The sequence below is a fragment of the Leguminivora glycinivorella genome, chromosome 18, assembly GCF_023078275.1.
Source record: "Leguminivora glycinivorella isolate SPB_JAAS2020 chromosome 18, LegGlyc_1.1, whole genome shotgun sequence".
Taxonomy (NCBI): Eukaryota; Metazoa; Arthropoda; class Insecta; order Lepidoptera; family Tortricidae; genus Leguminivora; species Leguminivora glycinivorella.
In genome coordinates, this window is record NC_062988.1 from 7193488 (window position 1) to 7220392 (window position 26905).

General features: G+C 38.6%; 1 protein-coding gene across 1 annotated transcript in view; it reads right to left on the reverse strand.

Moving 5' to 3' along the window:
• The window catches only part of LOC125235749 (head-specific guanylate cyclase), a 164892-nt gene that overhangs the window by 45423 nt on the left and 92564 nt on the right, over positions 1–26905 (reverse strand). The window contains exons 8-9 of the mRNA XM_048142332.1: positions 7880–8059; positions 3805–3943 (exon numbers count right to left, since the gene is read on the reverse strand). Of these exons, the coding sequence (XP_047998289.1) occupies positions 3805–3943; positions 7880–8059 (319 nt within the window). The remainder of the gene's footprint in view (positions 1–3804; positions 3944–7879; positions 8060–26905) is intronic.

Genomic DNA, 26905 nt, shown 5'->3' on the forward strand with positions numbered 1-26905 from the left:
TGTATATTATCAAATAATTGTAAGTCATAATCTCTGTATTACATTATTTTGGTAGGTAAAATAATAATGCGTTTAAATCGACTTATTAAATGATTGTATTTCGTCATCATAAGTAAAATGTAAAAAAAAAATTACGTTAATAGTACCTACCTACAGTCAAGTGCAAAAAATTGTATCGAAAAAATCGTTTCATAGATATGGTGCTACGCTCTTACTACACCGGATTAAGATGCTATGGGACATATTTTTGAGTAAAATGTGTACACCCATATTTTTAGGGTTCCGTAGTCAACTAGGAACCCTTATAGTTTCGCCATGTCTGTCTGTCCGTCCGTCCGTCCGTCCGTCCGTCCATCCGCGGATAATCTCAGTAACCGTAACCACTAGAAAGCTGAAATTTGGTACCAATATGTATATCAATCACGCCAACAAAGTGCAAAAATAAAAAATGGAAAAAAATGTTTTATTAGGGTACCCCCCCTACATGTAAAGTGGGGGCTGATATTTTTTTTCATTCCAACCCTAACGTGTGATATATTGTTGGATAGGTATTTTAAAATGAATAAGGGTTTACTAAGATGGTTTTTTGATAATATTAATATTTTCGGAAATAATCGCTCCTAAAGGAAAAAAAAATGCGTCCCCCCCTCTAACTTTTGAACCATATGTTTAAAAAATATGAAAAAAATCACAAAAGTAGAACTTTATAAAGACTTTCTAGGAAAATTGTTTTGAACTTGATAGGTTCAGTAGTTTTTGAGAAAAATACGAAAAACTACGGAACCCTACACTGAGCGTGGCCCGACACGCTCTTGGCCGGTTTTACACTTGACTGTACAAGGTAACTTCAGATCCAATCTGAAAATATCTGTGACATTTACATAAATAACCTAATTCTAAACCTCATACATATCTCTCCTAAAATTGGGAAGCTTATTATAATGTTACGCCACAGTACATTATTTTAATTAATTAGCGAGCGTTGTAAAATGGCGTCAACTGAATTATCTACCCACGGCCGCGTGGTTGTAACTTTTATGATACAATCTGAACTTTACACCACACCTGAGATTATACGCTCTGCTTACAGAGCTTTTTGTTTGAGTGAACCAGTATTTTGTACCTTTTCTAGCAATAGCCACATATTACTGTTTAACTCGAACCAAATGTTAACAGTTGAAGACAAAAATGACTTAAAATCCTTTAAGAAGAGCACCTATCCAATACCATAGACGCTGTAGGCTGGAATTTCTTTTTCTTTATTTTCTAATTAGTAATGAAATTAATAATTTCTCATATTTTGTTATGAAACAAAAGAGTTACCAAGTTATACAGATTCAGATTCAGATTCAGATATATTTATTGATAAATGTACATCTCATTTACATGTCAAAAATAAGTTATAATAATTAAATTAAAATTAAAATAACAACAATATTACAATTAGAAATAAAATACAGTTATAAATACATTACATTTTTGTATCAACATTGTGATTATTATTTTTACTTAATAACATGGTTCCAGAGTGTTAGGGTCAATGATCTTCCTGTAGAAACTCGTTTATACTGTAGCACGCAAGATTAATAAGGAGTGCTTTTAGTTTATTAGAAAATGAGGCGTTAGTGTCTTGGTTTTTAATGTGTTCAGGAACACGGTTATATAGGTGGATCCCCGCGACGCCGAGGGCCGCTCGAGCCTTTGCTAGACGCCTGCGCGGAGGCATCAACAAGTGCCGACTTCGTGTGGGCCTTTGGCTAGGTTCCCCGTATGTTTTATACTTGTTTAAGTTACTACGAATGTGTGTACATGCAGTCAGTATATAAACACTAGGTAAGGTAAGAATCTGTTGGCGTCTGAATATGTCTTTAGCGGGATGGTCTATAGGTTTTCGGTCTATGATGCGCAAGGCTCGCTTTTGAACTCTGAAGACCCTGTCTGTGTGTGTTGTTGACGTTGCCCATAAATCTACCCCTTGAATTAAAATTGAGTGAAAGTAACCGAAGTACGCTTTCCTCAAGTTGCTGGGAGATAGGGTGGGCGCGAGTCTTGACATTGCGTAACACGCTGCGGACAGTTTGTCGCATATATAGTCGATGTGTGACGACCATGACAGCCCCGCATCAATTACGAAGCCTAGGTACTTAGCTGAGTCTACCTGAGGTACAGTGGTGTTCTTTGAGATGATATTTAGAGGACTATGTTTCTTTTTTAAACTAAAATGTATAATGTTTGTTTTTTCAACATTTAATAACATGCCGTTGGAAGAGAACCATTGAGACATGTGTTTCATGACTAGACTTAACTTTAATTTCAAGGCCTCCGTATCATCAGCATGGACTATGATGCACGTGTCGTCAGCAAAGATCACATATTCCGGGTCGTTACAGGCAGTCGTAATGTCATTAATTAAAATCAAAAACAGATTATTTCCCATAATCGATCCTTGGGGAACGGCACAGTCTCCAATCGGTTCGAGATCTGACCCCGTATTGAGGACATAGGTGCGCTGTTTTCGATTTCCCAGGAACGACGCGATAGCACTGTGAAAACTACCTGTAAAGCCATAACATGCGAGTTTTGCGAGAAGAAGCGAATGGTCGATCATCTCGAAGGCGCGCGAGAGGTCGCAGAACACCGCCGCGACCCGCCGCCGCCGGTCGCAGAATACCATTAGTCGCGCACCTATTTGATGTCACAGGTGACCAGAGGGCTGCCAATATTTTACTTAACGCATTAGTATTGCCATCCAACGTGGTAATGCGGCCAGCCTTCTAGGCGCACTGCCGAGTGGCAGCGACTTGGGCAAAGTTTTTTTATTTATAAGTTAATTTAATGTCATTTATTTTTATTTTTATTTATAAGTTTATAGTTGTACATTACATATTGTTTGTTTTTCAATAAAAAAACTCTTTCTCAACAAAAGATAAACAGTCATTCATTCTGACATTAGCTACATCTTGCAAGTGGTATACACAATCCTTTTGTCTTCAAGAAATTTAGGTCACTAATATTACTGGAGTTGACTGGCATGCCACTCAAAATGAGTCAATAGGTTTGCCAAAGACATACACAAGGGGCTCACACTTGAAAGTACATTAAGGGAGCGTAGGCGTATTTCTGTAAATCAACATTCAGTACAAATCTAAATATGTATTGTGCGGGATGACAGAACTAAGGCGTGGATTTGAAGAGTAAACAATAAACATAGCAATTTATGTTCATATATTTAATATAGCGGCATTGTTTTTGCCATATGACATACCTACGCTTTTGTCAGGATAGTTATGTACTTAGTGTTTCAAGTTTCCTACGAAAATACCTCTACATTTTGTTACGTCATTTCACTAGATTAAACATGCATTATGTGCAAGTCTATTTCATTTCGAAAATAAATGAGCGTTTAATAGAAATTAATAGAAAAACTTCTTATAAATAGAAATCACACTAGAAAAATCAAAATGTCCTTTGGATGTCATTTATGAAGCAAGTAGGTAGGACCAAATTTTATATATTGTGAAGAAAAAGTCTGACATTGTAAATAGTTAAGGTACAGGGCAAATCTCGACAGGGGGACAAATGTAACTGGTCTATTTTTCCATGTTTTACAGTTTGCATTATTAAATAGAGTGTCCACCGGTTATATATGGTAGGCGTGTTCAGTGGATACATGTAGAACTCAACATCATAGTGTAATAATGGAAAAAATGGCTCAGTTACAATTGACCCCCAGTCGAGATTTGTATTGCCCCGTTGTACCTTACGTTAATTTAAAAAAGGTCGATGTTTGTTTTCTCTACTCACCTAACCACAGTCTCTTTGCGATGTGCGGTGGGAATATCAAATGCAGAAGGCTGACGTTCTTTTCTCTCTCTTTGTCCACAGCTTTACTCGCTTCTTCTATTCTGTTCTTTAACTTGTCCATTCTTCTCCGAAGACCATCCTGTAACAGATTATTCTTTACGACAAACTCATAAAACTGGGGTAATTCAACTTCTATTTCTACAGTACATATAGTCAGTTAAAGCCAGGACGACGTGTGACGACTGATGACGGGGTATGAATTTCACCACCCCCTTTCCTCCCACTTTTGTCGTAAAAGTCAACTGAGATTTGAGTTCAATTGCGATTTGGGCGATGGGCTAGCAAGTAGAAATCTGTGATGAGATTAGATTTAGATTTCTTTCAACCCGTTTCTTCTCTAAAACTGTTGTCTCTTTCGTAGCTATCTATCTCTTTCGCTCTTGCGTATTGGCGCGACAGAGCCAGACTACATTTCTGCGGCATTTCGGTGGCGTTTCGAGTCGCAGAAATGCCATTCGGCTATGGGGCCAGAAACCACCTTAAAAATATACAAAATGATAAACTGCGAATCGTCACAACTTTCATTCGAATTGAAACAACCAAAACTGCGAGTCTAAAGTTTTTCAAGTTACTTTTTCATTCAATAGGTAATTTAAATCAATTTTAAAACTTTTGGCACGGCAAAAGCATTAAGCGTTCTCCGGAACAGATCAACAAGTGGACTCTAGAAAAACCATTGACAACTTTAACTAGCCGTGAGCGGTTTTAACCGGTATTCACTGAAACGGACGCTCCGGATGGAGGTTTAAATCCGATTAACTGGAATGCGCTCAATTTTAAAAACTTTTGGGATTGTGTTGTAGTTATTAGTCCGATGTCGAGCTGGAAACGTTTAAAAAAAAAAACTATTTTTCTGGAATCCTATTATCTGCGTAGGTATGACACAAATCGAATAAATACCAGGGTACGCAGCCGAATGGCACAGTCATAGGCTCACGAAATGCTCACGAAACGAAACGCTTGTATAGATATTTATCTCTATCGCTCTGGCGTATTGTGGCGCGACTGAGCCAGACTATCTTTCGCGGCGTTTCGTTTTCGTTTCACGTCGCAGAAATGCCATTCGGCTACGGCACCTGTACCTTATAGAATTTGCGCGGCATAAGCATAAAACTTAAAAAAATGCTTAAAACATTATCTAAGATGCTCTTTGCTTTATAATATTACTATAAAATCTGGGCACGATTGCTTTTTTTTTAATCTGTCTGAGACCTTGCAATTGAAAAAAATACCAAACATCTGCATTTTTAAATTGTAGGGACATCATTAAAACTGATAATTTTCTCTCCGAGCCCTCTCGGCCTTTGGCCATTAAAAACTTCTGAATGAGCACGGCTGCCCTACGCAGAAATCAAGTATCTCAATTTTTTCCAAAAAATGGTTTTTTACATCATTCGATTCATTTTTTCAAAATACATCTTTCAGTATTTTTTTGAAATTTTTATAATGTATATTTTTCAAAATACAGAACTTTAAAAAATTCAAGTATCTTTTTTTAACAGGGTATTCTACGCTAAAGTCAAGTATCTACCCTATTTCTATCTTGAAATCGAGTATCTTGCCAAAGATACTTGGAATTCATATTAGATGGCTAAGTTACTTGACTTCAGAGTTGAAATATTGATATTGATTGCGAAGTTACTTGACTTCAGCGTAGAAATATTGATATTTATTGATAAGTTACTTGACTTCAGCGTAGAACTATTGTTATTGATTGCGAAGTTACTTGACTTCGGCGTCTATCATTTTGTGATAATTTCAAAAGCTTGTAATTACTCATACATGTATTACAGACCAGATGTAAACAGTAAAAGCACGAGGAACTTGTTTTATTTAATATGTAACTTCTTTTATACAAAATACGAAAATACATATAACGAACATACTTAATAATTATTGCATGTTGGTTACTTGATCAATAGGCTACCTACTTGCCACCTAGTCAAATCAGCTTCTTTTTAAGAACTGTCAAAACGAATTTGAACGACTTGCTAATATGGAATTTATATGAAATTGAATTGAGTGACGTCACGGTCAACTCAGTTACTTTATATATTTCTACCTGACTTATTAAGTAGAAATTGGATTGAAAAATAACTGCTGTCCTGCATGTTTTCTCATAATTATCTGAAGCTTTATTTCGTGCATGGTATAAAATATTTTATTTTAACTACAGTCAAGTTCCCTATTAGTATAATTAAGGAAGACTATAACTTTCATTATTTGTTTCTGTCTTCGAGTATTTAGGCACCTACCTACTTAATTAATATTGTGCATTCCACGGGAAATCGCTTTCGAGGTTTTTTTTGTTAAGTAAATAGTCTCCTATAACGTAAGTAATTGATTAAGTTTAATGAGTATTTTTGAACTCTTCGTGACAGAAAAACCTCTTAAACCTAATAATCTTAAGAAAACTTGCATTCAAACACAACCTGAGCTTCTTTTCCGTGGATTACTGCAATATTGCATTTATATTAAAACCTAATTTACACAAGCATGACATACACTACATTAAAGGCATCTATCTAAAATGTATACATTTTATACATATACTAGCGGTCCGCCCCGGCTGCGCACCGGGCTATCATAAAAATGGTTATAGTAATTTATCCTAAAAAGATAGACATATGCTATTACAGACTTTTTTGTATGTCTATGAAAGCTACACAATTTTGCCATACATTGTTTTGATATAGCTCAAATAGTTTGGGCAGCGTTTTCGATTAAAGCTCTCAGCCAGCAGAATTCTGTCCGACTTGATTATCAAAAATGGACATATTTCAACCAATTCAAACAAGATCTTAACAAATTATATACCAAAATCTTTGCCAAGAATCATTCTATTCATTGGTGAAAACAGCATGAAAATCCGTTCTGTAATTTTTGTTTTAGATACAGTTAAAAATAACAAGCCTACCAAAGCTAAATGAAAACAGTTCAAGATACTTGCTTTCTTGTAGAAAAGCTTTAAAATTTTCTTATCGCATTCTACGCAGAAAGCTGTTTTTGTATTTTAAAATGATTGTGCTAATAATTTTGAAAAAATAATTATAGTACACTATTAATGATATCTGGTATAATAAAGTTCATCTGTTTTAAAGGCTATCAATTAATTAATAAGCATATAATCAGGAAAAATAAAAAAAAAACGTTTTTTCGCTCTACTGTAAAATTTGACAAAACCCAGATACTTGATTTCTGCTTAGGGCAGCCGAGCAGTCCTCTCTCACGTCTTGTTAAGCAATGCGTTTATATATCTAAATATTTACAACTTGTACTAGTTGATTGACTATTTTTAATGATAAATTGTAAAATGAATACCATCAATTCACTTGCCGTTATCAGAAATTAAGAGTTTGAAAAAAGAAATACGATTTTTTTCTATTTATTTCAGTGATGTGTTGACTTCTACCTTCTACGACAAGGCGGGAGGAAGAGTGGTGATGAAATTCATAAGTCGTTAGTATCGGCACGAACGCGTGATATAGCCTATCGCGTCGGTGCGTGTTTTCGCAATTTTTGTAACTGTAAGACCGTTTTCACATTATCCGATCCGATATCGGATGTCGGAAGGATTTCAATAGAAAAAATCTAGGCCTGAGTGCACGCTCATATTGGGCCAGCGCCGGCGGGGCGTGAGGCATATCAAACAATTGAAGCACATACTAGTGTCCTGAGTCGACGCCGCATAGTGTAGACGCATGCTCGCCCGCCCTGCTAGACGCCCTGCCAAACGCTCTAAGCGGCCACTCAGGCCTTTCACAACGAGTAAGCAGGTCATATCACGCAACCATGATGTTACCACACCAGCACACGGGACACAAGCGCGGATCCAGCTTCGTGCCTAGGGGGGGTCACGTGGTAAAGGCCCAGGCCCCAGAGGGGGGGTCACGTGGTCTATTTGTATGGTCAACCTAGGCTCCAGGGGGGGGTCATAAGACCCCCATGACCCCCCCCTGGATCCGCGCATGACGGGACACTGGCACTAGACTAAGGTATTTAGTTGTTTAGGTACCTGAGCTCTAGCTTGTTCTCCAACCAGGATGACATCTCTCGTGGCATCATGCAGTGGAATGTCAGAGATGAAGAGACCCCGTCCAGTGAGGCCTTCAAGGCCATCCAGGAAGGGGGAACCGACGAATAGCAGAGAGTCGGATTCCGGACAGAACACCATCTGACCCTTGATTTCCAAGCCCTGTGGAAGAATACTGCCATTAACAAAGGAACTTGCATCGTAATTATACTACTACTGTCCTTAGAGTCTATTTCAGACGATTTATGGTGCAATGTCCAAGAGACATCGCTTTTGATGACTAAAGAGACCTATGCGAGAGCGACATATTTTGCCACATCTGCCAAACATTGCTGACAAGGGAAGCTTGCAACCGATTGCGACGTTTTGCTAAGGTGTCTTATTTCCCTTTTGTCAGCAAGTGCCGCAAACCAGGTCTCATCGACGAACTTGCGACCATCTCCAACGCACTTTCGCTACTCCGTCCGCTTCTCCGCAAGCTTCTCCCAGTTTTGGTAGTCGATTTTAAAGGCTGCCATAAGTCCCTCTTGGCGCAGTCTTTGAAGCGGTTATAAAGTGTAACATAATATTTATTAACATTCTAGTTTGACTGTGGAGTCAATTCAAATTTGGCCGTGCCCAAATTGTCGCGTTAAAGGAATATGTTCGAAGAAATAGGGAGTTACAGATGTAGTGCGAAAAGATTTGCCTTCGTATTGTCACGGAAACGTACGAACGTATCGTGCTATTTCAGTCAGTCTCAGTACAAGATGTACTGACATTGACAGAAGCATGAAAAATACAAACGATTCCGGAAAAATACGAAGGAAACCCTTTTACTACATCTATAATTAGCAACAGTAAAATAAGCCTTAATTGATCAAATGATCAGGGGGGTTACCATGACGTGCTAAAACCGTTCAGTTTAGGTTGAGAGAGAGGGACGGAGCTATGTAACTGCTATAGCTGTGTCCCTTTCTCTCAACCTAAACTGAACGGCTTTAGTACGTCATGGTAACCCCCCTGGTCTACCTAGAAAACACATGTATGAATTCCTTTATTTCTAGCATGCTGCTCCGAATAAGATTTATTTGTATAACACAGGTGTTAAAAACGGTCTTAATATACAAACAGAGCCTCTGTGTTTTGCCTTTGGGCGTACAAAATTTGTTTCCTTAACTAACTTAAAACTAGTTACGGCTAGTAATTACTACACATGTAATTACATGGGTAGTAAATTATTAACAAAATAAAAATCATTTAAAACATCACAACATTGAATAAGAACATTAAATAACCGAAGATCTACACAATTCAAGTAACTACACATAATGCGAAATTTCTGAAATGTCTGATTATGTCTAAATATTATAGGTATTATTGTAGGTATTTGAATGAGCTTTCTGATAAAACCGGTGTTTCAAAAGATTGCAGGTCCGAGTCCTGCAGGAGGTGAATATTATAGAGGTAACTATGTTATTTAAGCAATGTTAAGTGACCTTGTTTCTACTTATATTTTATTTATATCATAATAATAAATTTATTGGCAATTAGCATTAAATAGTTTGATGAATGTCCATAGTCGCTGAGCGAGACGAACTAATTATATGGTGTGAAAGCCTGCTAACATCCGCGGTCGTGGCAAGCCTCCTCTTAGATGGAGAGATGACATCTGCCAATCTGCCAACTAGCTAGCGATATCTGGATGCGGATGGCAATGGACCGACAAGCGTGGAGGAATGGAGAGGAGGCCTATATCCGAAGACGGGCGCTTTAAAGGCTGCTGTAGATACATTAAATAGTTTACAACCAAATAACAGCAAACGCAGACTTCGTCAAGAGGGTACAACCATAAAACAGCAACAGGCGTCGTCCTTACACACAAACAATAAAGCTCGTCATTTACCTATTTATTTATATATAATATTTATCAACTTATGTGAAAGATAATTTCCTTTTTGATTTTCTATCTAACAAACTATATCTAATCTCTACAAATTACTGTCAGAAGGTGTGTTGCTCTTCTTATAGAAGTTGCTAAAGCTAGTACATAGTCAAGTATTGCCCCAGCAAAGTTGGCTTTTCACCGCGAGTTCAATATAGTGTGGAAAGTACTTACGTAGCAGTTTAAGTTATAGTTGAATAGCGGTTTCGCGCCCGCTACCGAAACTGCTTAGCGCAAACACTTTGTGAGTAATGTTAGTTTTACCAAGTTTAGTTACAGTGAACTTTCGTAGGTGTTAATTTAGTAATTTAGTAAGGCGGTCAGTAGAGAGGAGAATCTGCTCTTCTACAAACTCGAATGTCGTATAGCCGGCTTGCCGGCGGCTATATTTCCGCATGCATATAACCCGGCAACCTTCAAATCAAGAGGAACAGGCATCTTCTGGGCGAGGAGCTCACTCCATCGTAGGCCACGTCTTTGCCTTCGGCTAGTTTGTGGCCAAGAGTAAGCCCATTTATAATAAAAAAAACAAAAAAAAATAACGCGTGTTGGTTCTGAGGACCATATTATATTGACAATCGAAATTCCGTAAGCGTGATGTGGAACTTACTAGCGCCATCTGTGAGAATATTGAGGCACAACGTTGTCAGGACTGTACAGACGCCACACATAGATTGTGCCGTTCTCGAGGACAGTCTCCTGTTCATATGGAGAATGTTTTGTTAGAATATTCTCCTTAGTAAAGTGAGAAAGTTAACGTTATCGAGAACGGTTCTACTATGCTCACATTGCCGTAATCTAAACCACTGATAACCAAAATTGGATGTTAATCTAAATTTCTACAGATAACCAAAATTGGATGTCTGCTTTTATAATAATTCAGTTACCAAAGTCTCATTACAGATTTTGATCACAACAGAAAGAGAGACCAAAGCCCTCCTACGTGTATACTTATATTATTGTCACGCCTGCAAAAGAGTCTTTAAAACCAAGTTTAGAGCATTTAAATTAATTCATAATCTGCTGAGGTCGCCGAATGAACGCCGGTCGAAACCGATGAGGAGGACTATATATATATATACAGATTTTGATAACAGGTAACGGCATTTAATGCTAAATTCAAACCACTTTGATAAATTACTAACTGATTAGAGCAATTTGCTTATAGTCATGTATAATTTAGTTCGAATTTTCGATATTGAGTATAATGTAGTTCAATAATATGTATCAATATTGATAGTATAACATTCCTTAACTAATTTGTCATTAATCATTTTATCGATGTAATTTCGATATGTTTTAATCGAATGGTATATCCTACGTAATTTTAATAGCTTTTGATGATGAATACTTTATTCATTGTTGATATAAAGTCATAAGGTAAAGGTATAAATGAGAGTAATAAAATTATATATTTGAACTTAGGGCCAGTTGCATCAACCATAGTTAACAGACACATCAATGCCACACGGAAGAAATCTATCACACAAAAAAAGTCGAGAACGCTCAATTTGGTAACGTACGGTTTGATGCAACCAACCGTTACTTTTGGTTTTATGTATTAAAACGTTATTTTTTTTATATTTAGGGTTAAAGCGTTCGTTAATTTTTATTGTAAGGGAAGTTCTATAGTCGTCTGCTGTGTGACGAATGTGACGATGATGTGTCTGTCAAATGTGGTTGATGCAACTAACCCTCAATGTAAAAATCAGAACAAAAGTATCTATAGAAGATAACATTTCCATTTTTTTATTTGACACGCTCTCTAATCGCTACCTGTTCTAAGTGCTGGCGCTTTTACGTACGTAAATCTTCAGCTTACCTCTCCTTCAAATGGCATATATGTGCATAGAACTCGCGCACATACGACTTTCGGTTTATCACTGTTGTTCGAACCTCAGAGTTTAACATCTTTCTGCTATTCCGGAATTATTTGTTCCGAGTCAACAGAATGCTTTTAGCATCGCGTATGTTTTGCTATCTATATTGAAGCTTATGTATGTGGAAGCGGTGTTCTTGTTTGATGTTACGTATAGGTATCTATATTATTTCATATACACCGTGGATAAGAGTAACTCGACAAATTTTTATGGATTTTTCTTGACCACATTTAGGGTGAGTTGCACCAAACCACATCTCGGACACTGGCGATCAAATATATGAAAGAGGTGCGTTACTAGCACACATTCTAAGCTCGTGTAGGTGAACGCGTACCCTTCTTGTATGAGTGAGATATGACAGGTCAACTGTTCGCGTTTTTGACAGGCGGTAACTGTGAGGTAACCGAGCGGGGGTGGGCGGCACTTTCAGCGGGGAGCGGGAGTGGCCATACTGTACGATAGTACTCTTTATTATACTGTGACCAAACCGTCACCTTTTAAATTTTTTTAGCGAAATTTCATATTTCATGTTAGGTTAAGTACGAATGGTGAAACTGGCACTAAGAGACTAAAATGTCATATGAAGTTTTTTAAATGAATATTGTTTGAGAGTCTTGCGAATATACACCGTGTTTCCGGTATCACTCAAAACCTCAGACACCCCAACTGATTTTTATTTTTCTAAACGTACCTATCTAGAATCTTCCTTTTAATATGACGATTATTTTCTTTTTAAATTGAATTTTTAATTTTCTGTACAGCTCTACTCGACTTTTAACTCTACACTCAATAAATAATTGCTAGCTACCATCATAAACCTTAAAACTATTTATTTGTGTACGTTACTGCAACGACATAAGGTTTACCAATAGACAGCTATGTCACTGTAAAGCAATTTAAAGCTTTGTCACAGTAAATTTCAAATTGGACAGGTGACGCAGTAAGCAAATTTAAACCCAACATTCAAAATGACAAGGTTGTAATTAGGTACGAGTTCAATTTGTTATGACGTGTGATAAACTTTAAAATTAAAGTGACAAACAACGTCAAACTCGTAGCGGAAAAAATAATCGTCCAAGTAACCAGCCATTATTAATACCCCTAAATACTGAAAAAGGTATACAACCTCTAGCAATGTGATATGCACAATGTTGTATTACGAATTTTTAGAATGGGCACGTAAAAAATAACTAATAATACAAATGAAAACAAAAAATATTACCCCCATCAAAATATAGCTCAATCATATTTAAAGTCACACACAGGTCGAACGCGATTAATTAACATTATTTTTACCTTTTTTCCCAACGTTTCGGCCAGGTTGCACTGGCCGTGGTCGCGGAAGACTGACGTCCCAGCAAAGTGTCACGGGTAGATTATATTTATTTGTCTACCCCGAACATTTATATAAATTAATATCGGGTAGTTTTGTGTTGTTTACATCTCCGGTGACACTTTGCTGGGACGTCAGTCTTCCGCGACCACGGCCAGTGCAACCTGGCCGAAACGTTGGGAAAAAAGGTAAAAATAATGTTAATTAATCGCGTTCGACCTGTGTGTGACTTTAAATATGTGTACAAAGCGCGAGAACTTAGTGTTATATAGCTCAATCGATTCTACTCTCGATTCTGAACAAACGGTTTTCAGGTTTTTAGTGTTAAGTGAAACACGGTGTATATATATATATATATATATATTTAAATGCAGTAGGTAAATGCCAAAAGTGTGTATGCACCTAAGACCATCATTAAATAATGACTCGAGGAAGTACATTCGATAAACTTAATGTTTCTAATTATAGGTTTACTAAACATATTGTAAGGTCTACAGCTCACAGAAGTCACAGAGCGTTAATCAATTTCACCAATTCAATTTGTTCTTTATTGAACAATTTGTTTTTCATCTTCACTCTTTCTATTTTTTTGTACCGTGGCGGCGAATAAACGTTCAACCAAAATAGCAACATGTTGACCCTCCCACTATGGGCGCAGTAAAGTGCCGCCAACTAACGAAGTCCGCCGTTATTGCATCGATATTGCATGGTGGGGAGCGATTCTGTACAATTCGATATGTTTTTTTATACTACGTCGGTGGCAAAGCAGTGTACCTTCAATCCGCCTGATAGAAAGCGGTCACCTATGGACGCCTGCAATTCAAAGAGTGTCACATGCGCGTTGCCAATCCGTTAGAAACTTGTACACTCCCTTTTGGGAGGAAAAGGAGTGTACAAGTTCCAAGGCGGGTTTGGGTTGCCGACGACTCAAAGGACAATAGACGGAACGAATTAGTTCCGTAGGTCCTTCCGTCACCAACGCACCCTCGTTGAGCTCATATATATTTAGATGCAACCGGCCCTAATTCTGATAATTTTCACGAGCAAAGTAGTATCAAAACGAAACTCATAAACAGAATTGGCTCCTCGGTGTACCAAACACCGGGATATTGAATTTCACGCATGAATCGAGTTGAAGGGAGAATTAGTAGGTTAGCTGCCTGACAGGTCAGTGACAACTTTTGTGCTCGATGCGTGTTTGAGTTTTGTTCGGAAAGCGATGGTTTATACGAATTATTCTTATGTTTATTTCCTAGAGCATAATTCAATTTATCATCATCCTCCTTGCGTTGACCCTGCATTTACCATGACTCTTGAAAGCCTGGGGTCCGCTTTGACAAGTAATCCCAAGATTTGGCGTAGGCACTAGTTTTTACTACGGCGACTGCAATCTGATCAGAGCATTCATTTTATTACTAAATGCCGATTTCTCGTTAAGGTGGTTTGATTTTCATTAAATAATGGACGAAAACTGGACTAAATAGGTACTAATTCAATAACTTTTGGAAGCGCTGTTCAATTTCTCCATACAATGAATGTAATTTTACGTTTTATATGGCTTATATACTCGGTGTAACATGTGGAACCCGATAAAATAAAAAAAAACTGAAAATATGTTAGGCCCACGGTAAGCTCAAGGCTTGTGTTGTGGGTACTCAGACAACGATATATATAATATATAAATCCTTATATATACGTAGAAAACATCCATGACTCAGGAACAAATATCTGTGCTCATCACACAAATAAATGCCCTTACCGGGATTCGAACCCGGGACCGCGGCGTAACAGGCAGGGTCACTACCGACTGCGCCAGATCGGTCGGTATTTAAATGTAATCAGACTAATCAGGAATACGCTGTTAAAATTACTCGGTTTCCTTATATTACACCGTGTATACATAAATGCTATCAAAAATGTATTCTAACGTTAAAATCTCAAGGAGGAGGCTTTATTCGTTACATTATGCATACTTTTCACTGCAATAACACACTGCCACGCCATCTGTTATTTCAGACAATATTCTCGAACCTGAACCAACAATGGGCCTTAAGTGTTGAGCACATAGATCAATACGTGTACATATTAATGCCCTATTAGACGCAGTAGTTGATTAACAGTAGGTATCTCACTTCATTGAGGAGCGTTGCTGTTCAGGAGCGTTGAGAAAGAGCTGAGGGAATATGGACTGAACTGGAACGAGGCCAAGGCGGTGGCTCAAGATAGAAAAGCGTGGAAGGATCTTGTGGAGACCCTACACTGAGAGAAAATACAACCAGTTTTCATGTTCGTTCAACAAGTTTTTTGGTTAAAATAGCGCCTACGTGCTCTTTGGTTCAAACAACAAGCTACTTGTCATTTGAATCGGCAATATATTTGAATCAACAAGTCGATTTTATAAAAACAACCTGACACATATTGTTTTAAACATACGTTTGGCTGATTCAAACGGATAAACCGCAACAAGTCGAACTTGTTAAATTCACAATGCAAATTTCTCTCAGTGTATGCACCTATGGATTTTTTTTTTATGGGATAGGAGGCAAACGAGCAGACAGGTCGCCTGATGGTAAGCAACAAGGTGCGTTGCCGGCCTTTAAGATGGGTGTACGCTCTTTTCTTGAAGATTTGAAGGTCGTATCGGTCCGGAAATACCGCAGGCGACAATTCATTCCACAGTTCCACATTTTCAACAACAACAACAACATCTTACTTCATAAACTGTAATATACCATACATTAAAGAAAAAGCGATCAAGCCCAAGATGCCGAAGCCTGGAATTGAACCTGGGACCCGGTGTTAAACCATCCCGACCGCCAAATATTTTACTTCATTATACTTAGCATTTCATAATTATTACTTACACACCGTGGGCCCCGAAAAAAGTGAAAGGACCATATAATACGGGACGGAGAAAGTCCATACAAAAAATTAATAGTTTAAAAAACACTATAAAACACGCTTTTATAAATGCACGTAAAAGCCAAAAATAAATTATGGATCGTTCAAGTTGTCTCTATTTGTGAGCTGAAGTTTAAAAACTATGTGCTTTTAATTATAATATTTGATTGTAAAAGCGTGGGGCGCTGGAACAGGAAAGACTTTTTGTTTAACTTGCTGATAAATCAAATTATGCTATGTTACGGGAAGGAGGTTACACAGATTGACGCGCTAACTGGAGTTGCAGCATGACTAGTAGGTTCTACATTAAACAGTCAAATCAATTAAAAGTCAGTGTTCAAAGTAGGTACCAGTTTGTCGAACTCAGACAAAATATGCGCTAGTAGCGAGGAGAGTCGACAGTCACCGACACTTAGAACGCCGCTTTTTTCCGGTAATCAAAGTACAAAAGGGGAAAGTGTCTACAGTGGCAGGATGCAGAGTTAAGGTTCGTGGACGAGATATCTTTGGTTCTCTTTGGTAACCCTTAGGCGGCATATGTAAACGTTATGTTCTTATGCAACTTCATTCGCCAGGAAGTTCGGATTAGTATTTGTTTACAAGAAAGTCTTTCCTGTTCCAGCGCCCCACGCTTTTACAATCAAATATTATAATTAAAAGCACATAGTTTTTAAACTTCAGCTCACAAATAGAGACAACTTGAACGATCCATAATTTATTTTTGGCTTTTACGTGCATTTATAAAAGCGTGTTTTATAGTGTTTTTTAAACTATTAATTTATTTTATACTTTTTAGTCATTAAAATGAAATACTTTTAACATTTATACATAAATTTATTTCAAGTAGGCGGATTTTACATGCCATTTGTGGCTTAACGTGTACTTATTGCTAATTGCTACTTAATAATAACTAGCGGCTACCTTCTTATTACGGTATTAACATAAAAATGTTAATACCTAGTAAGTTATACGTAAAAGATAGACAATATAGACATGTGCCATCGCGGACTTTTTGAAGACATTAGAGAGACATACTTTCGCCATACATTGTTTTGAAGCTCTCAGCTAGTGGGATTTTGTTTGACTCGATTAGAAAATATTGTCACATTTAAACTAATTCAAACAAAATTTAAGTATTTCTTTTTTGCCGAGCCCCCCTTTATTTGCTCTTAAGGGTCACAGGAAAACCATTACATAACTTATTTTAAATACAACGTTGATCTTTCTTTTATGCGGGGGGCTTCGCCCCCCGAGCCCCCTTTTGTTTGCTCTTAAAGGTCACAAGAAAACGCTAACCCAACTTATTTTAAACACTACGTTAATCTTTCTTTTATGCGGGGGCTTCGCCCCCCGAGCCCCCCTTTTCGTTACTCTTAAGGGTACCAAGAAAACCCTAACCCAACTTATTTTAAATACAACGTTGATCTTTCTTTTATGCGGGGGGCTTTGCCCCCCGAGCCCCCTTTTCGTTACTCTTAAGGGTACCAAGAAAACCCTAACCCAACTTATTTTAAATACTACGTTGATCTTTCTTTTATGAGGGGGGCTTCGCCCCCCGAGCCCCCCTTTGTTTGCTCTTAAAGGTCACAAGAAAACGCTAACTCAACTTATTTTAAATACTACGTTGATCTTTCTTTTATGCGGGGGCTTCGCCCCCCGAGCCCCCCTTTTCGTTACTCTTAAGGGTCACAAGAAAACCCTAACCCAACTTATTTTAAATACAACGTTGATCTTTCTTTTATGCGGGGGCTTCGCCCCCCGAGCCCCCCTTTGTTTGCTCTTAAAGGTCACAAGAAAACGCTAACCCAACTTATCTTAAATACTACGTTGATCTTTCTTATATGCGGGGGCTTCGCCCCCGAGCCCCCTTTGTTTGCTCTTAAAGGTCACAAGAAAACGCTAACCCAACTTATTTTAAATACTACGTTGATCTTTCTTTTATGCGGGGGCTTCGCCCCCCGAGCCCCCCTTTGTTTGCTCTTAAAGGTCACAAGAAAACGCTAACTCAACTTATTTTAAACACTACGTTAATCTTTCTTTTATGCGGGGGCTTTGCCCCCGAGCCCCCCTTTTCGTTACTCTTAAGGGTACCAAGAAAACCCTAACCCAACTTATTTTAAATACAACGTTTATCTTTCTTTTATGCGGGGGGCTTCGCCCCCCGAGCCCCCCTTTGTTTGCTCTTAAAGGTCACAAGAAAACGCTAACCCAACTTATCTTAAATACTACGTTGATCTTTCTTTCATGCGGGGGCTTCGCCCCCGAGCCCCCTTTGTTTGCTCTTAAAGGTCACAAGAAAACCCTAACCCAACTTATTTTAAATACTACGTTGATCTTTCTTCCCCCGAGTCCCCTTTGTTTGCTCTTAAAGGTCACAAGAAAACGCTAACTTTATGCGCGGGGGGCTTCGCTTCGCCCCCGAGTCCCCCTTTGTTTGCTCTTAAAGGTCACAAGAAAACGCTAACTCAACTTATTTTAAATACTACGTTAATCTTTCTTTTATGCGGGGGCTTCGCCCCCGAGCCCCCTTTTCGTTACTCTTAAACCAAGAAAACCCTAACCCAACTTATTTTAAATACAACGTTGATCTTTCTTTTATGCGGGGGCTTCGCCCCCGAGCCCCCCTTTGTTTATTCTTAAAGGTCACAAGAAAACGCTAACCCAACTTATCTTAAATACTACGTTGATCTTTCTTTCATGCGGGGGCTTCGCCCCCGAGCCCCCTTTGTTTGCTCTTAAAGGTCACAAGAAAACCCTAACCCAACTTATTTTAAATACTACGTTGATCTTTCTTTTATGCGGGGGCTTCGCCCCCCGAGCCCCCCTTTGTTTGCTCTTAAAGGTCACAAGAAAACGCTAACTCAACTTATTTAAAACACTACGTTAATCTTTCTTTTATGCGGGGGGCTTCGCCCCCCGAGCCCCCCTTTTCGTTACTCTTAAGGGTACCAAGAAAACCCTAACCCAACTTATTTTAAATACTACGTTGATCTTTCTTTTATGAGGGGGCTTCGCCCCCGAGCCCCCTTTGTTTGCTCTTAAAGGTCACAAGAAAACGCTAACTCAACTTATTTTAAACACTACGTTAATCTTTCTTTTATGCGGGGGCTTCGCCCCCGAGCCCCCCTTTTCGTTACTCTTAAGGGTACCAAAAAACCCTAACCCAACTTATTTTAAATACAACGTTTATCTTTCTTTTATGCGGGGCTTCGCCCCCGAGCCCCCTTTGTTTGCTCTTAAAGGTCACAAGAAAACGCTAACCCAACTTATCTTAAATACTACGTTGATCTTTCTTTCATGCGGGGGCTTCGCCCCCGAGCCCCCTTTGTTTGCTCTTAAAGGTCACAAGAAAACCCTAACCCAACTTATTTTAAATACTACGTTGATCTTTCTTTTATGCGGGGGCTTCGCCCCCGAGTCCCCTTTGTTTGCTCTTAAAGGTCACAAGAAAACGCTAACTCAACTTATTTTAAACACTACGTTAATCTTTCTTTTATGCGGGGGCTTCGCCCCCGAGCCCCCCTTTTCGTTACTCTTAAGGGTACCAAGAAAACCCTAACCCAACTTATTTTAAATACTACGTTGATCTTTCTTTCATGCGGGGGCTTCGCCCCCGAGCCCCCTTTGTTTGCTCTTAAAGGTCACAAGAAAACGCTAACCCAACTTATTTTAAATACTACGTTGATCTTTCTTTTATGCGGGGGGGCTTCGCCCTCGAGCCCCCCTTTTCGTTACTCTTAAGGATCACAAGAAAACCCTAACCCAACTTATTTTAAATACTACGTTGATCTTTCTTTTATGCGGGGGGCTTCGCCCCCCGAGCCCCCCTTTTCGTTATTCTTAAGGGTCACAAGAAAACCCTAAACCAACTTATTTTAAATACTACGTTGATCTTTCTTTTATGCGGGGGCTTCGCCCCCGAGCCCCCTTTGTTTGCTCTTAAAGGTCACAACAAAACCCTAACCCAACTTATTTTAAATACTACGTTGATCTTTCTTTTATGCGGGGGCTTCGCCCCCCGAGCCCCCCTTTGTTTGCTCTTAAAGGTCACAAGAAAACGCTAACTCAACTTATTTTAAACACTACGTTAATCTTTCTTTTATGCGGGGGGCTTCGCCCCCCGAGCCCCCCTTTTCGTTACTCTTAAGGGTACCAAGAAAACCCTAACCCAACTTATTTTAAATACTACGTTGATCTTTCTTTTATGAGGGGGGCTTCGCCCCCCGAGCCCCCCTTTGTTTGCTCTTAAAGGTCACAAGAAAACGCTAACTCAACTTATTTTAAACACTACGTTAATCTTTCTTTTATGCGGGGGGCTTCGCCCCCCGAGCCCCCCTTTTCGTTACTCTTAAACCAAGAAAACCCTAACCCAACTTATTTTAAATACAACGTTTATCTTTCTTTTATGCGGGGGCGCTTCGCCCCCGAGCTTCGCCCCCTCAGAGCCCCCTTTTTGTTTGCTCTTAAAGGTCACAAGAAAACGCTAACCCAACTTATCTTAAATACTACGTTGATCTTTCTTTCATGCGGGGGCTTCGCCCCCGAGCCCCCTTTGTTTGCTCTTAAAGGTCACAAGAAAACCCTAACCCAACTTATTTTAAATACTACGTTGATCTTTCTTTTATGCGGGGGCTTCGCCCCCCGAGCCCCCCTTTGTTTGCTCTTAAAGGTCACAAGAAAACGCTAACTCAACTTATTTTAAACACTACGTTAATCTTTCTTTTATGCGGGGGGCTTCGCCCCCCGAGCCCCCTTTTCGTTACTCTTAAGGGTACCAAGAAAACCCTAACCCAACTTATTTTAAATACAACGTTTATCTTTCTTTTATGCGGGGGGCTTCGCCCCCCGAGCCCCCCTTTTGCTCTTAAAGGTCACAAGAAAACGCTAACCCAACTTATTTTAAATACTACGTTGATCTTTCTTTTATGCGGGGGCTTCGCCCTCGAGCCCCCTTTTCGTTACTCTTAAGGGTCACAAGAAAACCCTAAACCAACTTATTTTAAATACAACGTTGATCTTTCTTTCATGCGGGGGCTTCGCCCCCGAGCCCCCTTTGTTTGCTCTTAAAGGTCACAAGAAAACGCTAACCCAACTTATTTTAAATACAACGTTGATCTTTCTTTCATGCGGGGGCTTCGCCCCCGAGCCCCCTTTGTTTGCTCTTAAAGGTCACAAGAAAACCCTAACCCAACTTATTTTAAATGCTACGTTGATCTTTCTTTTATGCGGGGGGCTTCGCCCCCCGAGCCCCCCTTTGTTTGCTCTTAAAGGTCACAAGAAAACGCTAACTCAGCTTATTTTAAACACTACGTTAATCTTTCTTTTATGCGGGGGCTTCGCCCCCCGAGCCCCCCTTTTCGTTACTCTTAAGGGTACCAAGAAAACCCTAACCCAACTTATTTTAAATACAACGTTTATCTTTCTTTTATGCGGGGGCTTCGCCCCCCGAGCCCCCCTTTGTTTGCTCTTAAAGGTCACAAGAAAACGCTAACCCAACTTATCTTAAATACTACGTTGATCTTTCTTTCATGCGGGGGCTTCGCCCCCCGAGCCCCCCTTTGTTTGCTCTTAAAGATCACAAGAAAACGCTAACCCAACTTATTTTAAATACAACGTTGATCTTTCTTTCATGCGGGGGCTTCGCCCCCCGAGCCCCCCTTTGTTTGCTCTTAAAGGTCACAAGAAAACCCTAACCCAACTTATTTTAAATACTACGTTGATCTTTCTTTTATGCGGGGGCTTCGCCCCCCGAGCCCCCCTTTGTTTGCTCTTAAAGGTCACAAGAAAACGCTAACTCAACTTATTTTAAACACTACGTTACTCTTTCTTTTATGCGGGGGGCTTCGCCCCCCGAGCCCCCCTTTTCGTTACTCTTAAGGGTACCAAGAAAACCCTAACCCAACTTATTTTAAATACAACGTTTATCTTTCTTTTATGCGGGGGCTTCGCCCCCGAGCCCCCTTTGTTTGCTCTTAAAGGTCACAAGAAAACGCTAACCCAACTTATTTTAAATACTACGTTGATCTTTCTTTCATGCTTCCCCCCTCGAGCCTCCCCCCCCTTTTCTGTTCTTATCTTCCGGCACCATCATCAGGCCTTGAAACCTAATCATAGTGATAGTTCATTACAAGACTTTTCTAAGAAGCCCAAAAACAGCTATGATACGATGTTCCATCATGTAGTTCCAGTTCATATCTTCCGGCTCCATCATCAGACCTTGAAACCTAATCGTAGTCAAAGTTCATTACAAGACTTTTCTAAGAAGCCCAAAAACAGCTATGATACGATGTTCCATCATGTAGTTCCAGCTCATATCTTCCGGCTCCATCATCAGACCTTGAAACCTAATTGTAGTCAAAGTTCATTACAAGACTTTCCTAAGAAGCCCAAAAACAGCTATGATACGATGTTCCATCATGTAGTTCCAGTTCATATCTTTCGGCTTCATCATCAGACCTTGAAACCTAATTGTAGTCAAAGTTCATTACAAGACTTTTCTAAGAAACCCAAAAACGGCTATGATACGATGTTCCATCATGTAGTTCCAGTTCATATCTTCCGACTCCATCATCAGATCAGCTCAACAGTACCATATTATTGTATTGTCATCGGAACTACATATAGCTGCCAATTTTCATTACGCTACGACTCCTGGAAGATGGTTAAATTAGCTTCCTTAGATTCCATTACATACATAGTTACATACACGACGACCTAATAAAAGCGTGTTAAAAAGCGTACCACTGAAATGTTTTCGGCTTAAAACTAGATGGCACAGTTTCGCAGCGTGTGGCCAAAATCATAATTATGTTCCCGAAATATTTTTGCGTGTTTTTTTATAAGAACAAATGACGTGCTTCTTTACTTTAATATCGTGGCGCTAAAAAATGAGGTACGATTCTTAGTATGGAGACTGTAAATCCTATATAAATTATCCTTTTTTTTTTGTAAGTATATTATTATAATACTAACTTTGAAACTGTAATGCAATGCATGATCTCAATTAGACCTAACTCAATTAGAATCTAAATAATAATAGATTAAGAGTTGTGTTTGTAAAATTCTATAAAAAATGACTGAAATAAACAGTTTAATATTTTTTTTTTTAACCAACGATTCTAAAACCTAAGTAATGTTATACATATAACATGTAGTCCAAGTACTGGTACTTAAACGGATTATCTGTTGGTTTTTTGTATAACATAGTCCGCAAGTTACTACGAGTATATTTCACTAACAAAAATATGGATCATTTAGTCTAATAATTATATCTAATCAAATATTTTTTTTTTAATTTTTAAAGAAATTTTATTTAAATATTACTGAATTCGCCATGTTTCGTGTGATATCGGAGTGATTCGTGAAGAGTAATGTTCGTTCTTAGTTTCTCAAATTGTAATTAACTAAACTCGCTCACTCTGTTAGGTAAAGATTCGTCTACAAAAAATAGAATAGTAGTTTAATGAAACACATACTTGAACCTAAATGTATTGAATATAACATTATTTACACAGTACTGTCGTCATAAATACTTGGTTAAAACCTTTGGATTTTTTCAGGCCCACGATGTATACTATAAACATACACACTAGAGACAACAGATGTAAATGGACACACAAAACAAGCTTAGTAGGGTTAGCTTCGGGTCCACAACCAGAGCCCACAAATGCCCACGCATTTCAGGGTTTTAAAGGACGTTGCCCATGTAAGCTGGAGACCCGGGTACATACATACAATCATACATAGCTTTTGTTATTGCTAAGTTAGACAAAAATACACTTAAAACTCTCACAGTAACTCCGCCAAAATACGAATAACCTAACCACAAAATTAAAATTCTGAAAGAAACCCCCGACTGCGACATTGCAGACCGATTTTCATGAAACATGGCTAAGAACACTCCCGACTAACTTCAGCGTTCAAAAAAAAAAAACGAAATCTAAATCGGTTCATCCGTTCGGGAGCTACGATGCCACAGACAGACACACACACACACAGACAGACATACAGACAGACAGACAGACAGACAGACAGACAGGCAGACAGACAGTCAGACAGACAGACAGACAGACAGACTGACAGACAGACAGACAGACACGTCAAACTTATAACACCCCGTCGTTTTTGCGTCGGGGGTTAATAAGGCCACACTATGCTCCTCGCGCGATTAATCGCGACGCTTCGGAGTCCGAACTAGGTTGTTTCCCTAAACTATGCCATATTATGAACGTCGAAACGGTGGCAGCGTTTTTCTTTATTCTTTAGTGTATGGTCGTTCATAATATCTATTTTTAATCACACCCGCACTTTAAATGTGCTATTACACGCAGGCGGAGCGTGAGTTATAGAAAAATCGTTCTCCCAAGGGAATAATGAAATTTCTTGTACCGTACTTAAATTTTTTACATCTATTTACATATTTTTGACATTGCGAGTGTGATGAAAAATATTGTGTGTAACTCGGGGAGTATGAATAGTACTAACACGAGTCTTTAAATCGCTCCGGCAAGCCGTCGCGATTTGACTTACTCTCGTTAGTAATATTCAACTTCCTCCCCTTGTTGCACAATGTACTATTATTGAAGTTATGTAGACGTGATCAGTAAGAGTTTTATACATTATGAGTAATGTTTAAATACTTCATAATGTATTATGACACAATAAAAATACTTAAATACTTATATGAACTTACTGTGTATGAATTTACTGTTGTCATGATAATTAGATTTACGTTGATACACGGCTCACACCTGCATTATCAGACTAAATTACACTAAGTTGTCTCGTAAAGCCCAATGTGCATTATAATGTACACACCGTTTCAATCAAATTTGAACCTTTTACAAACGAAATAAAGCAGCATTTCAAGTACTCGTATTTTCATTGTCGAACTAACAAAAATCATTTCGAGGATGAGAATGAAAATTGGAATAATCCATGGAATCAGGCGTTAAGCGGAAATCCGTAATTAAAATTTTGTCAGTTTTGTAGTTTGTGGTTATTAACTTTTTTTTTTTAGTATGAATAGGTAGACGTTTGACCACGATCACACCTGATGGTAAGTGATGATGCGGTCTACGGTGGATCACGAGAATATAGAACTTTAGACGGATTTACACATATTTCTGGGACACGTCTTGTGCTTTTTTTTGTAGTATCAATTTTATATCGACTGAATTTTTCAATTAAATATATCCCCGTGTGGTGACGGGTTAAGAATTTCACCACCCCCTTTCTTCCCGTGGGTGTCGTAGAAGTCGACTGCGGGATATGGGTTAAATTGTGACGTATAGGCGAGAGGCTGGCAACCTGTCACTGCAATATCACAATTTGGATTACTTTCAACCCCTTTTTGCCAAGAGTGGCACTGAAACTTAGTAGTTCATGTGCTCTGCCTACCCCTTTATGGGATACAGGCGTGATTATATGTATGTACATATGTGTATATATCGACCGAATTTTTTGTTAAAATTGATAATAGCAGTCTCATAGCAATTAATATAATAGCTGCTGCCCAATTATTTAACTGTAAGAGCATTTCTGAATTAGGTACATCTTTACGTATTATAGGTATAACTACATTGAAACTCACCACTTTTATACCTGTGTTCTTTTTTTATATGTATTCCGAATCTTCTTACATTTTGGCATTATTGTATCCACTTATATTTTACAAATTTCGGTCACGTTTCGTCGCCAATTCGCCGTTTCTTGTACTCAAGTGAAATAAGTAATGAAACTTGTGATAAGATTTAAGAGCATATGAAGCAAACGTAGGTAAGCTGCAAAAACTCAACTGGCAAACTAAATAACTCACTGATCGCTGCTTTTTTTGACTCTCGAGGGCGTATTCTGAATGTAATATTGTTTAATACTTAGTTTATTAATTTTTGAGAATCATTATTGGCATTGACGGAGTAGAGCCACAACAATTCATATAAAAATTAAATCCTTGGAAATGGAGCAAAACATATCGAGCGTTATATTGACTTAATACGTGAGTAACCCGCTCAAAATATTTTTAATCGCGTGCAAATCGGACAACAGTCTAAAAATATAATAATACCAAAATACCTAGTATCGACCGCTACTAAAGCAAAGTTTCATCGGACGTGAATTAAGGAATCCTTTTGTTTGGATTAGAATTTGAAATGGGTCTGACACTCAGAAGTTAAAACTAGTTTTTGTAAAATAATAAGGACGAAAAAACCGCCTGTTCTTGCAAACGTAATTCATATTTTCCTTCTTCGATATTACTTCACCGATACTACCGATTTTTAAAAGTTAAAATGCCTTTACTTTTTTTTTTTTTTACGTAACGGATATTACTCAATTTTAATGTGCTTTGTTTGGTTACTTGTGACAGGCGTATTTCAGTACAATCTCCTTCCTTCGTATGTCTGTGATTTACCTATAGGTTACGTTTTACTTAACTTTTCGATTATTCTATATACGCATACAAGCTATTTGCTAGGTTCACGACAATCACGACTGGTGCTGCCGTTTTGTAGGATAATAGACTCAATATTAATCTTGAATATTCCACAAGATTTCATACCATGTGGCCAAATTCAATAGGTACTGTAAACATATATACAATCAACGCCTGTATCCCATAAAGGGGTAGGCAGAGCACATGAAACTACTGAAGCTTCAGCGCCACTCTTGGCAAATAAGGGGTTGAAAGAAAACGAAACTGTGACATTGTAGTGACAGGTTGCCAGCCTCTCGCCTACGCCACAATTTAACCCATATCCCATAGTCGCCTTCTACGACACCCACGGGAAGAAAGTACTGTAAACAACTAGCCAAATATTAACCAAACCCAACATAAGACCACTTTACCCCACAATAGTATACGCAAAAATCTCATATTTCCTTTCACAAATAGGACATGGACAGTTTCTTTCATCGCGGTACTTTCCCCTTTCTTTGTAGTCCGCCGAGGGCTCGCAAGGCCTTTTGTGTAA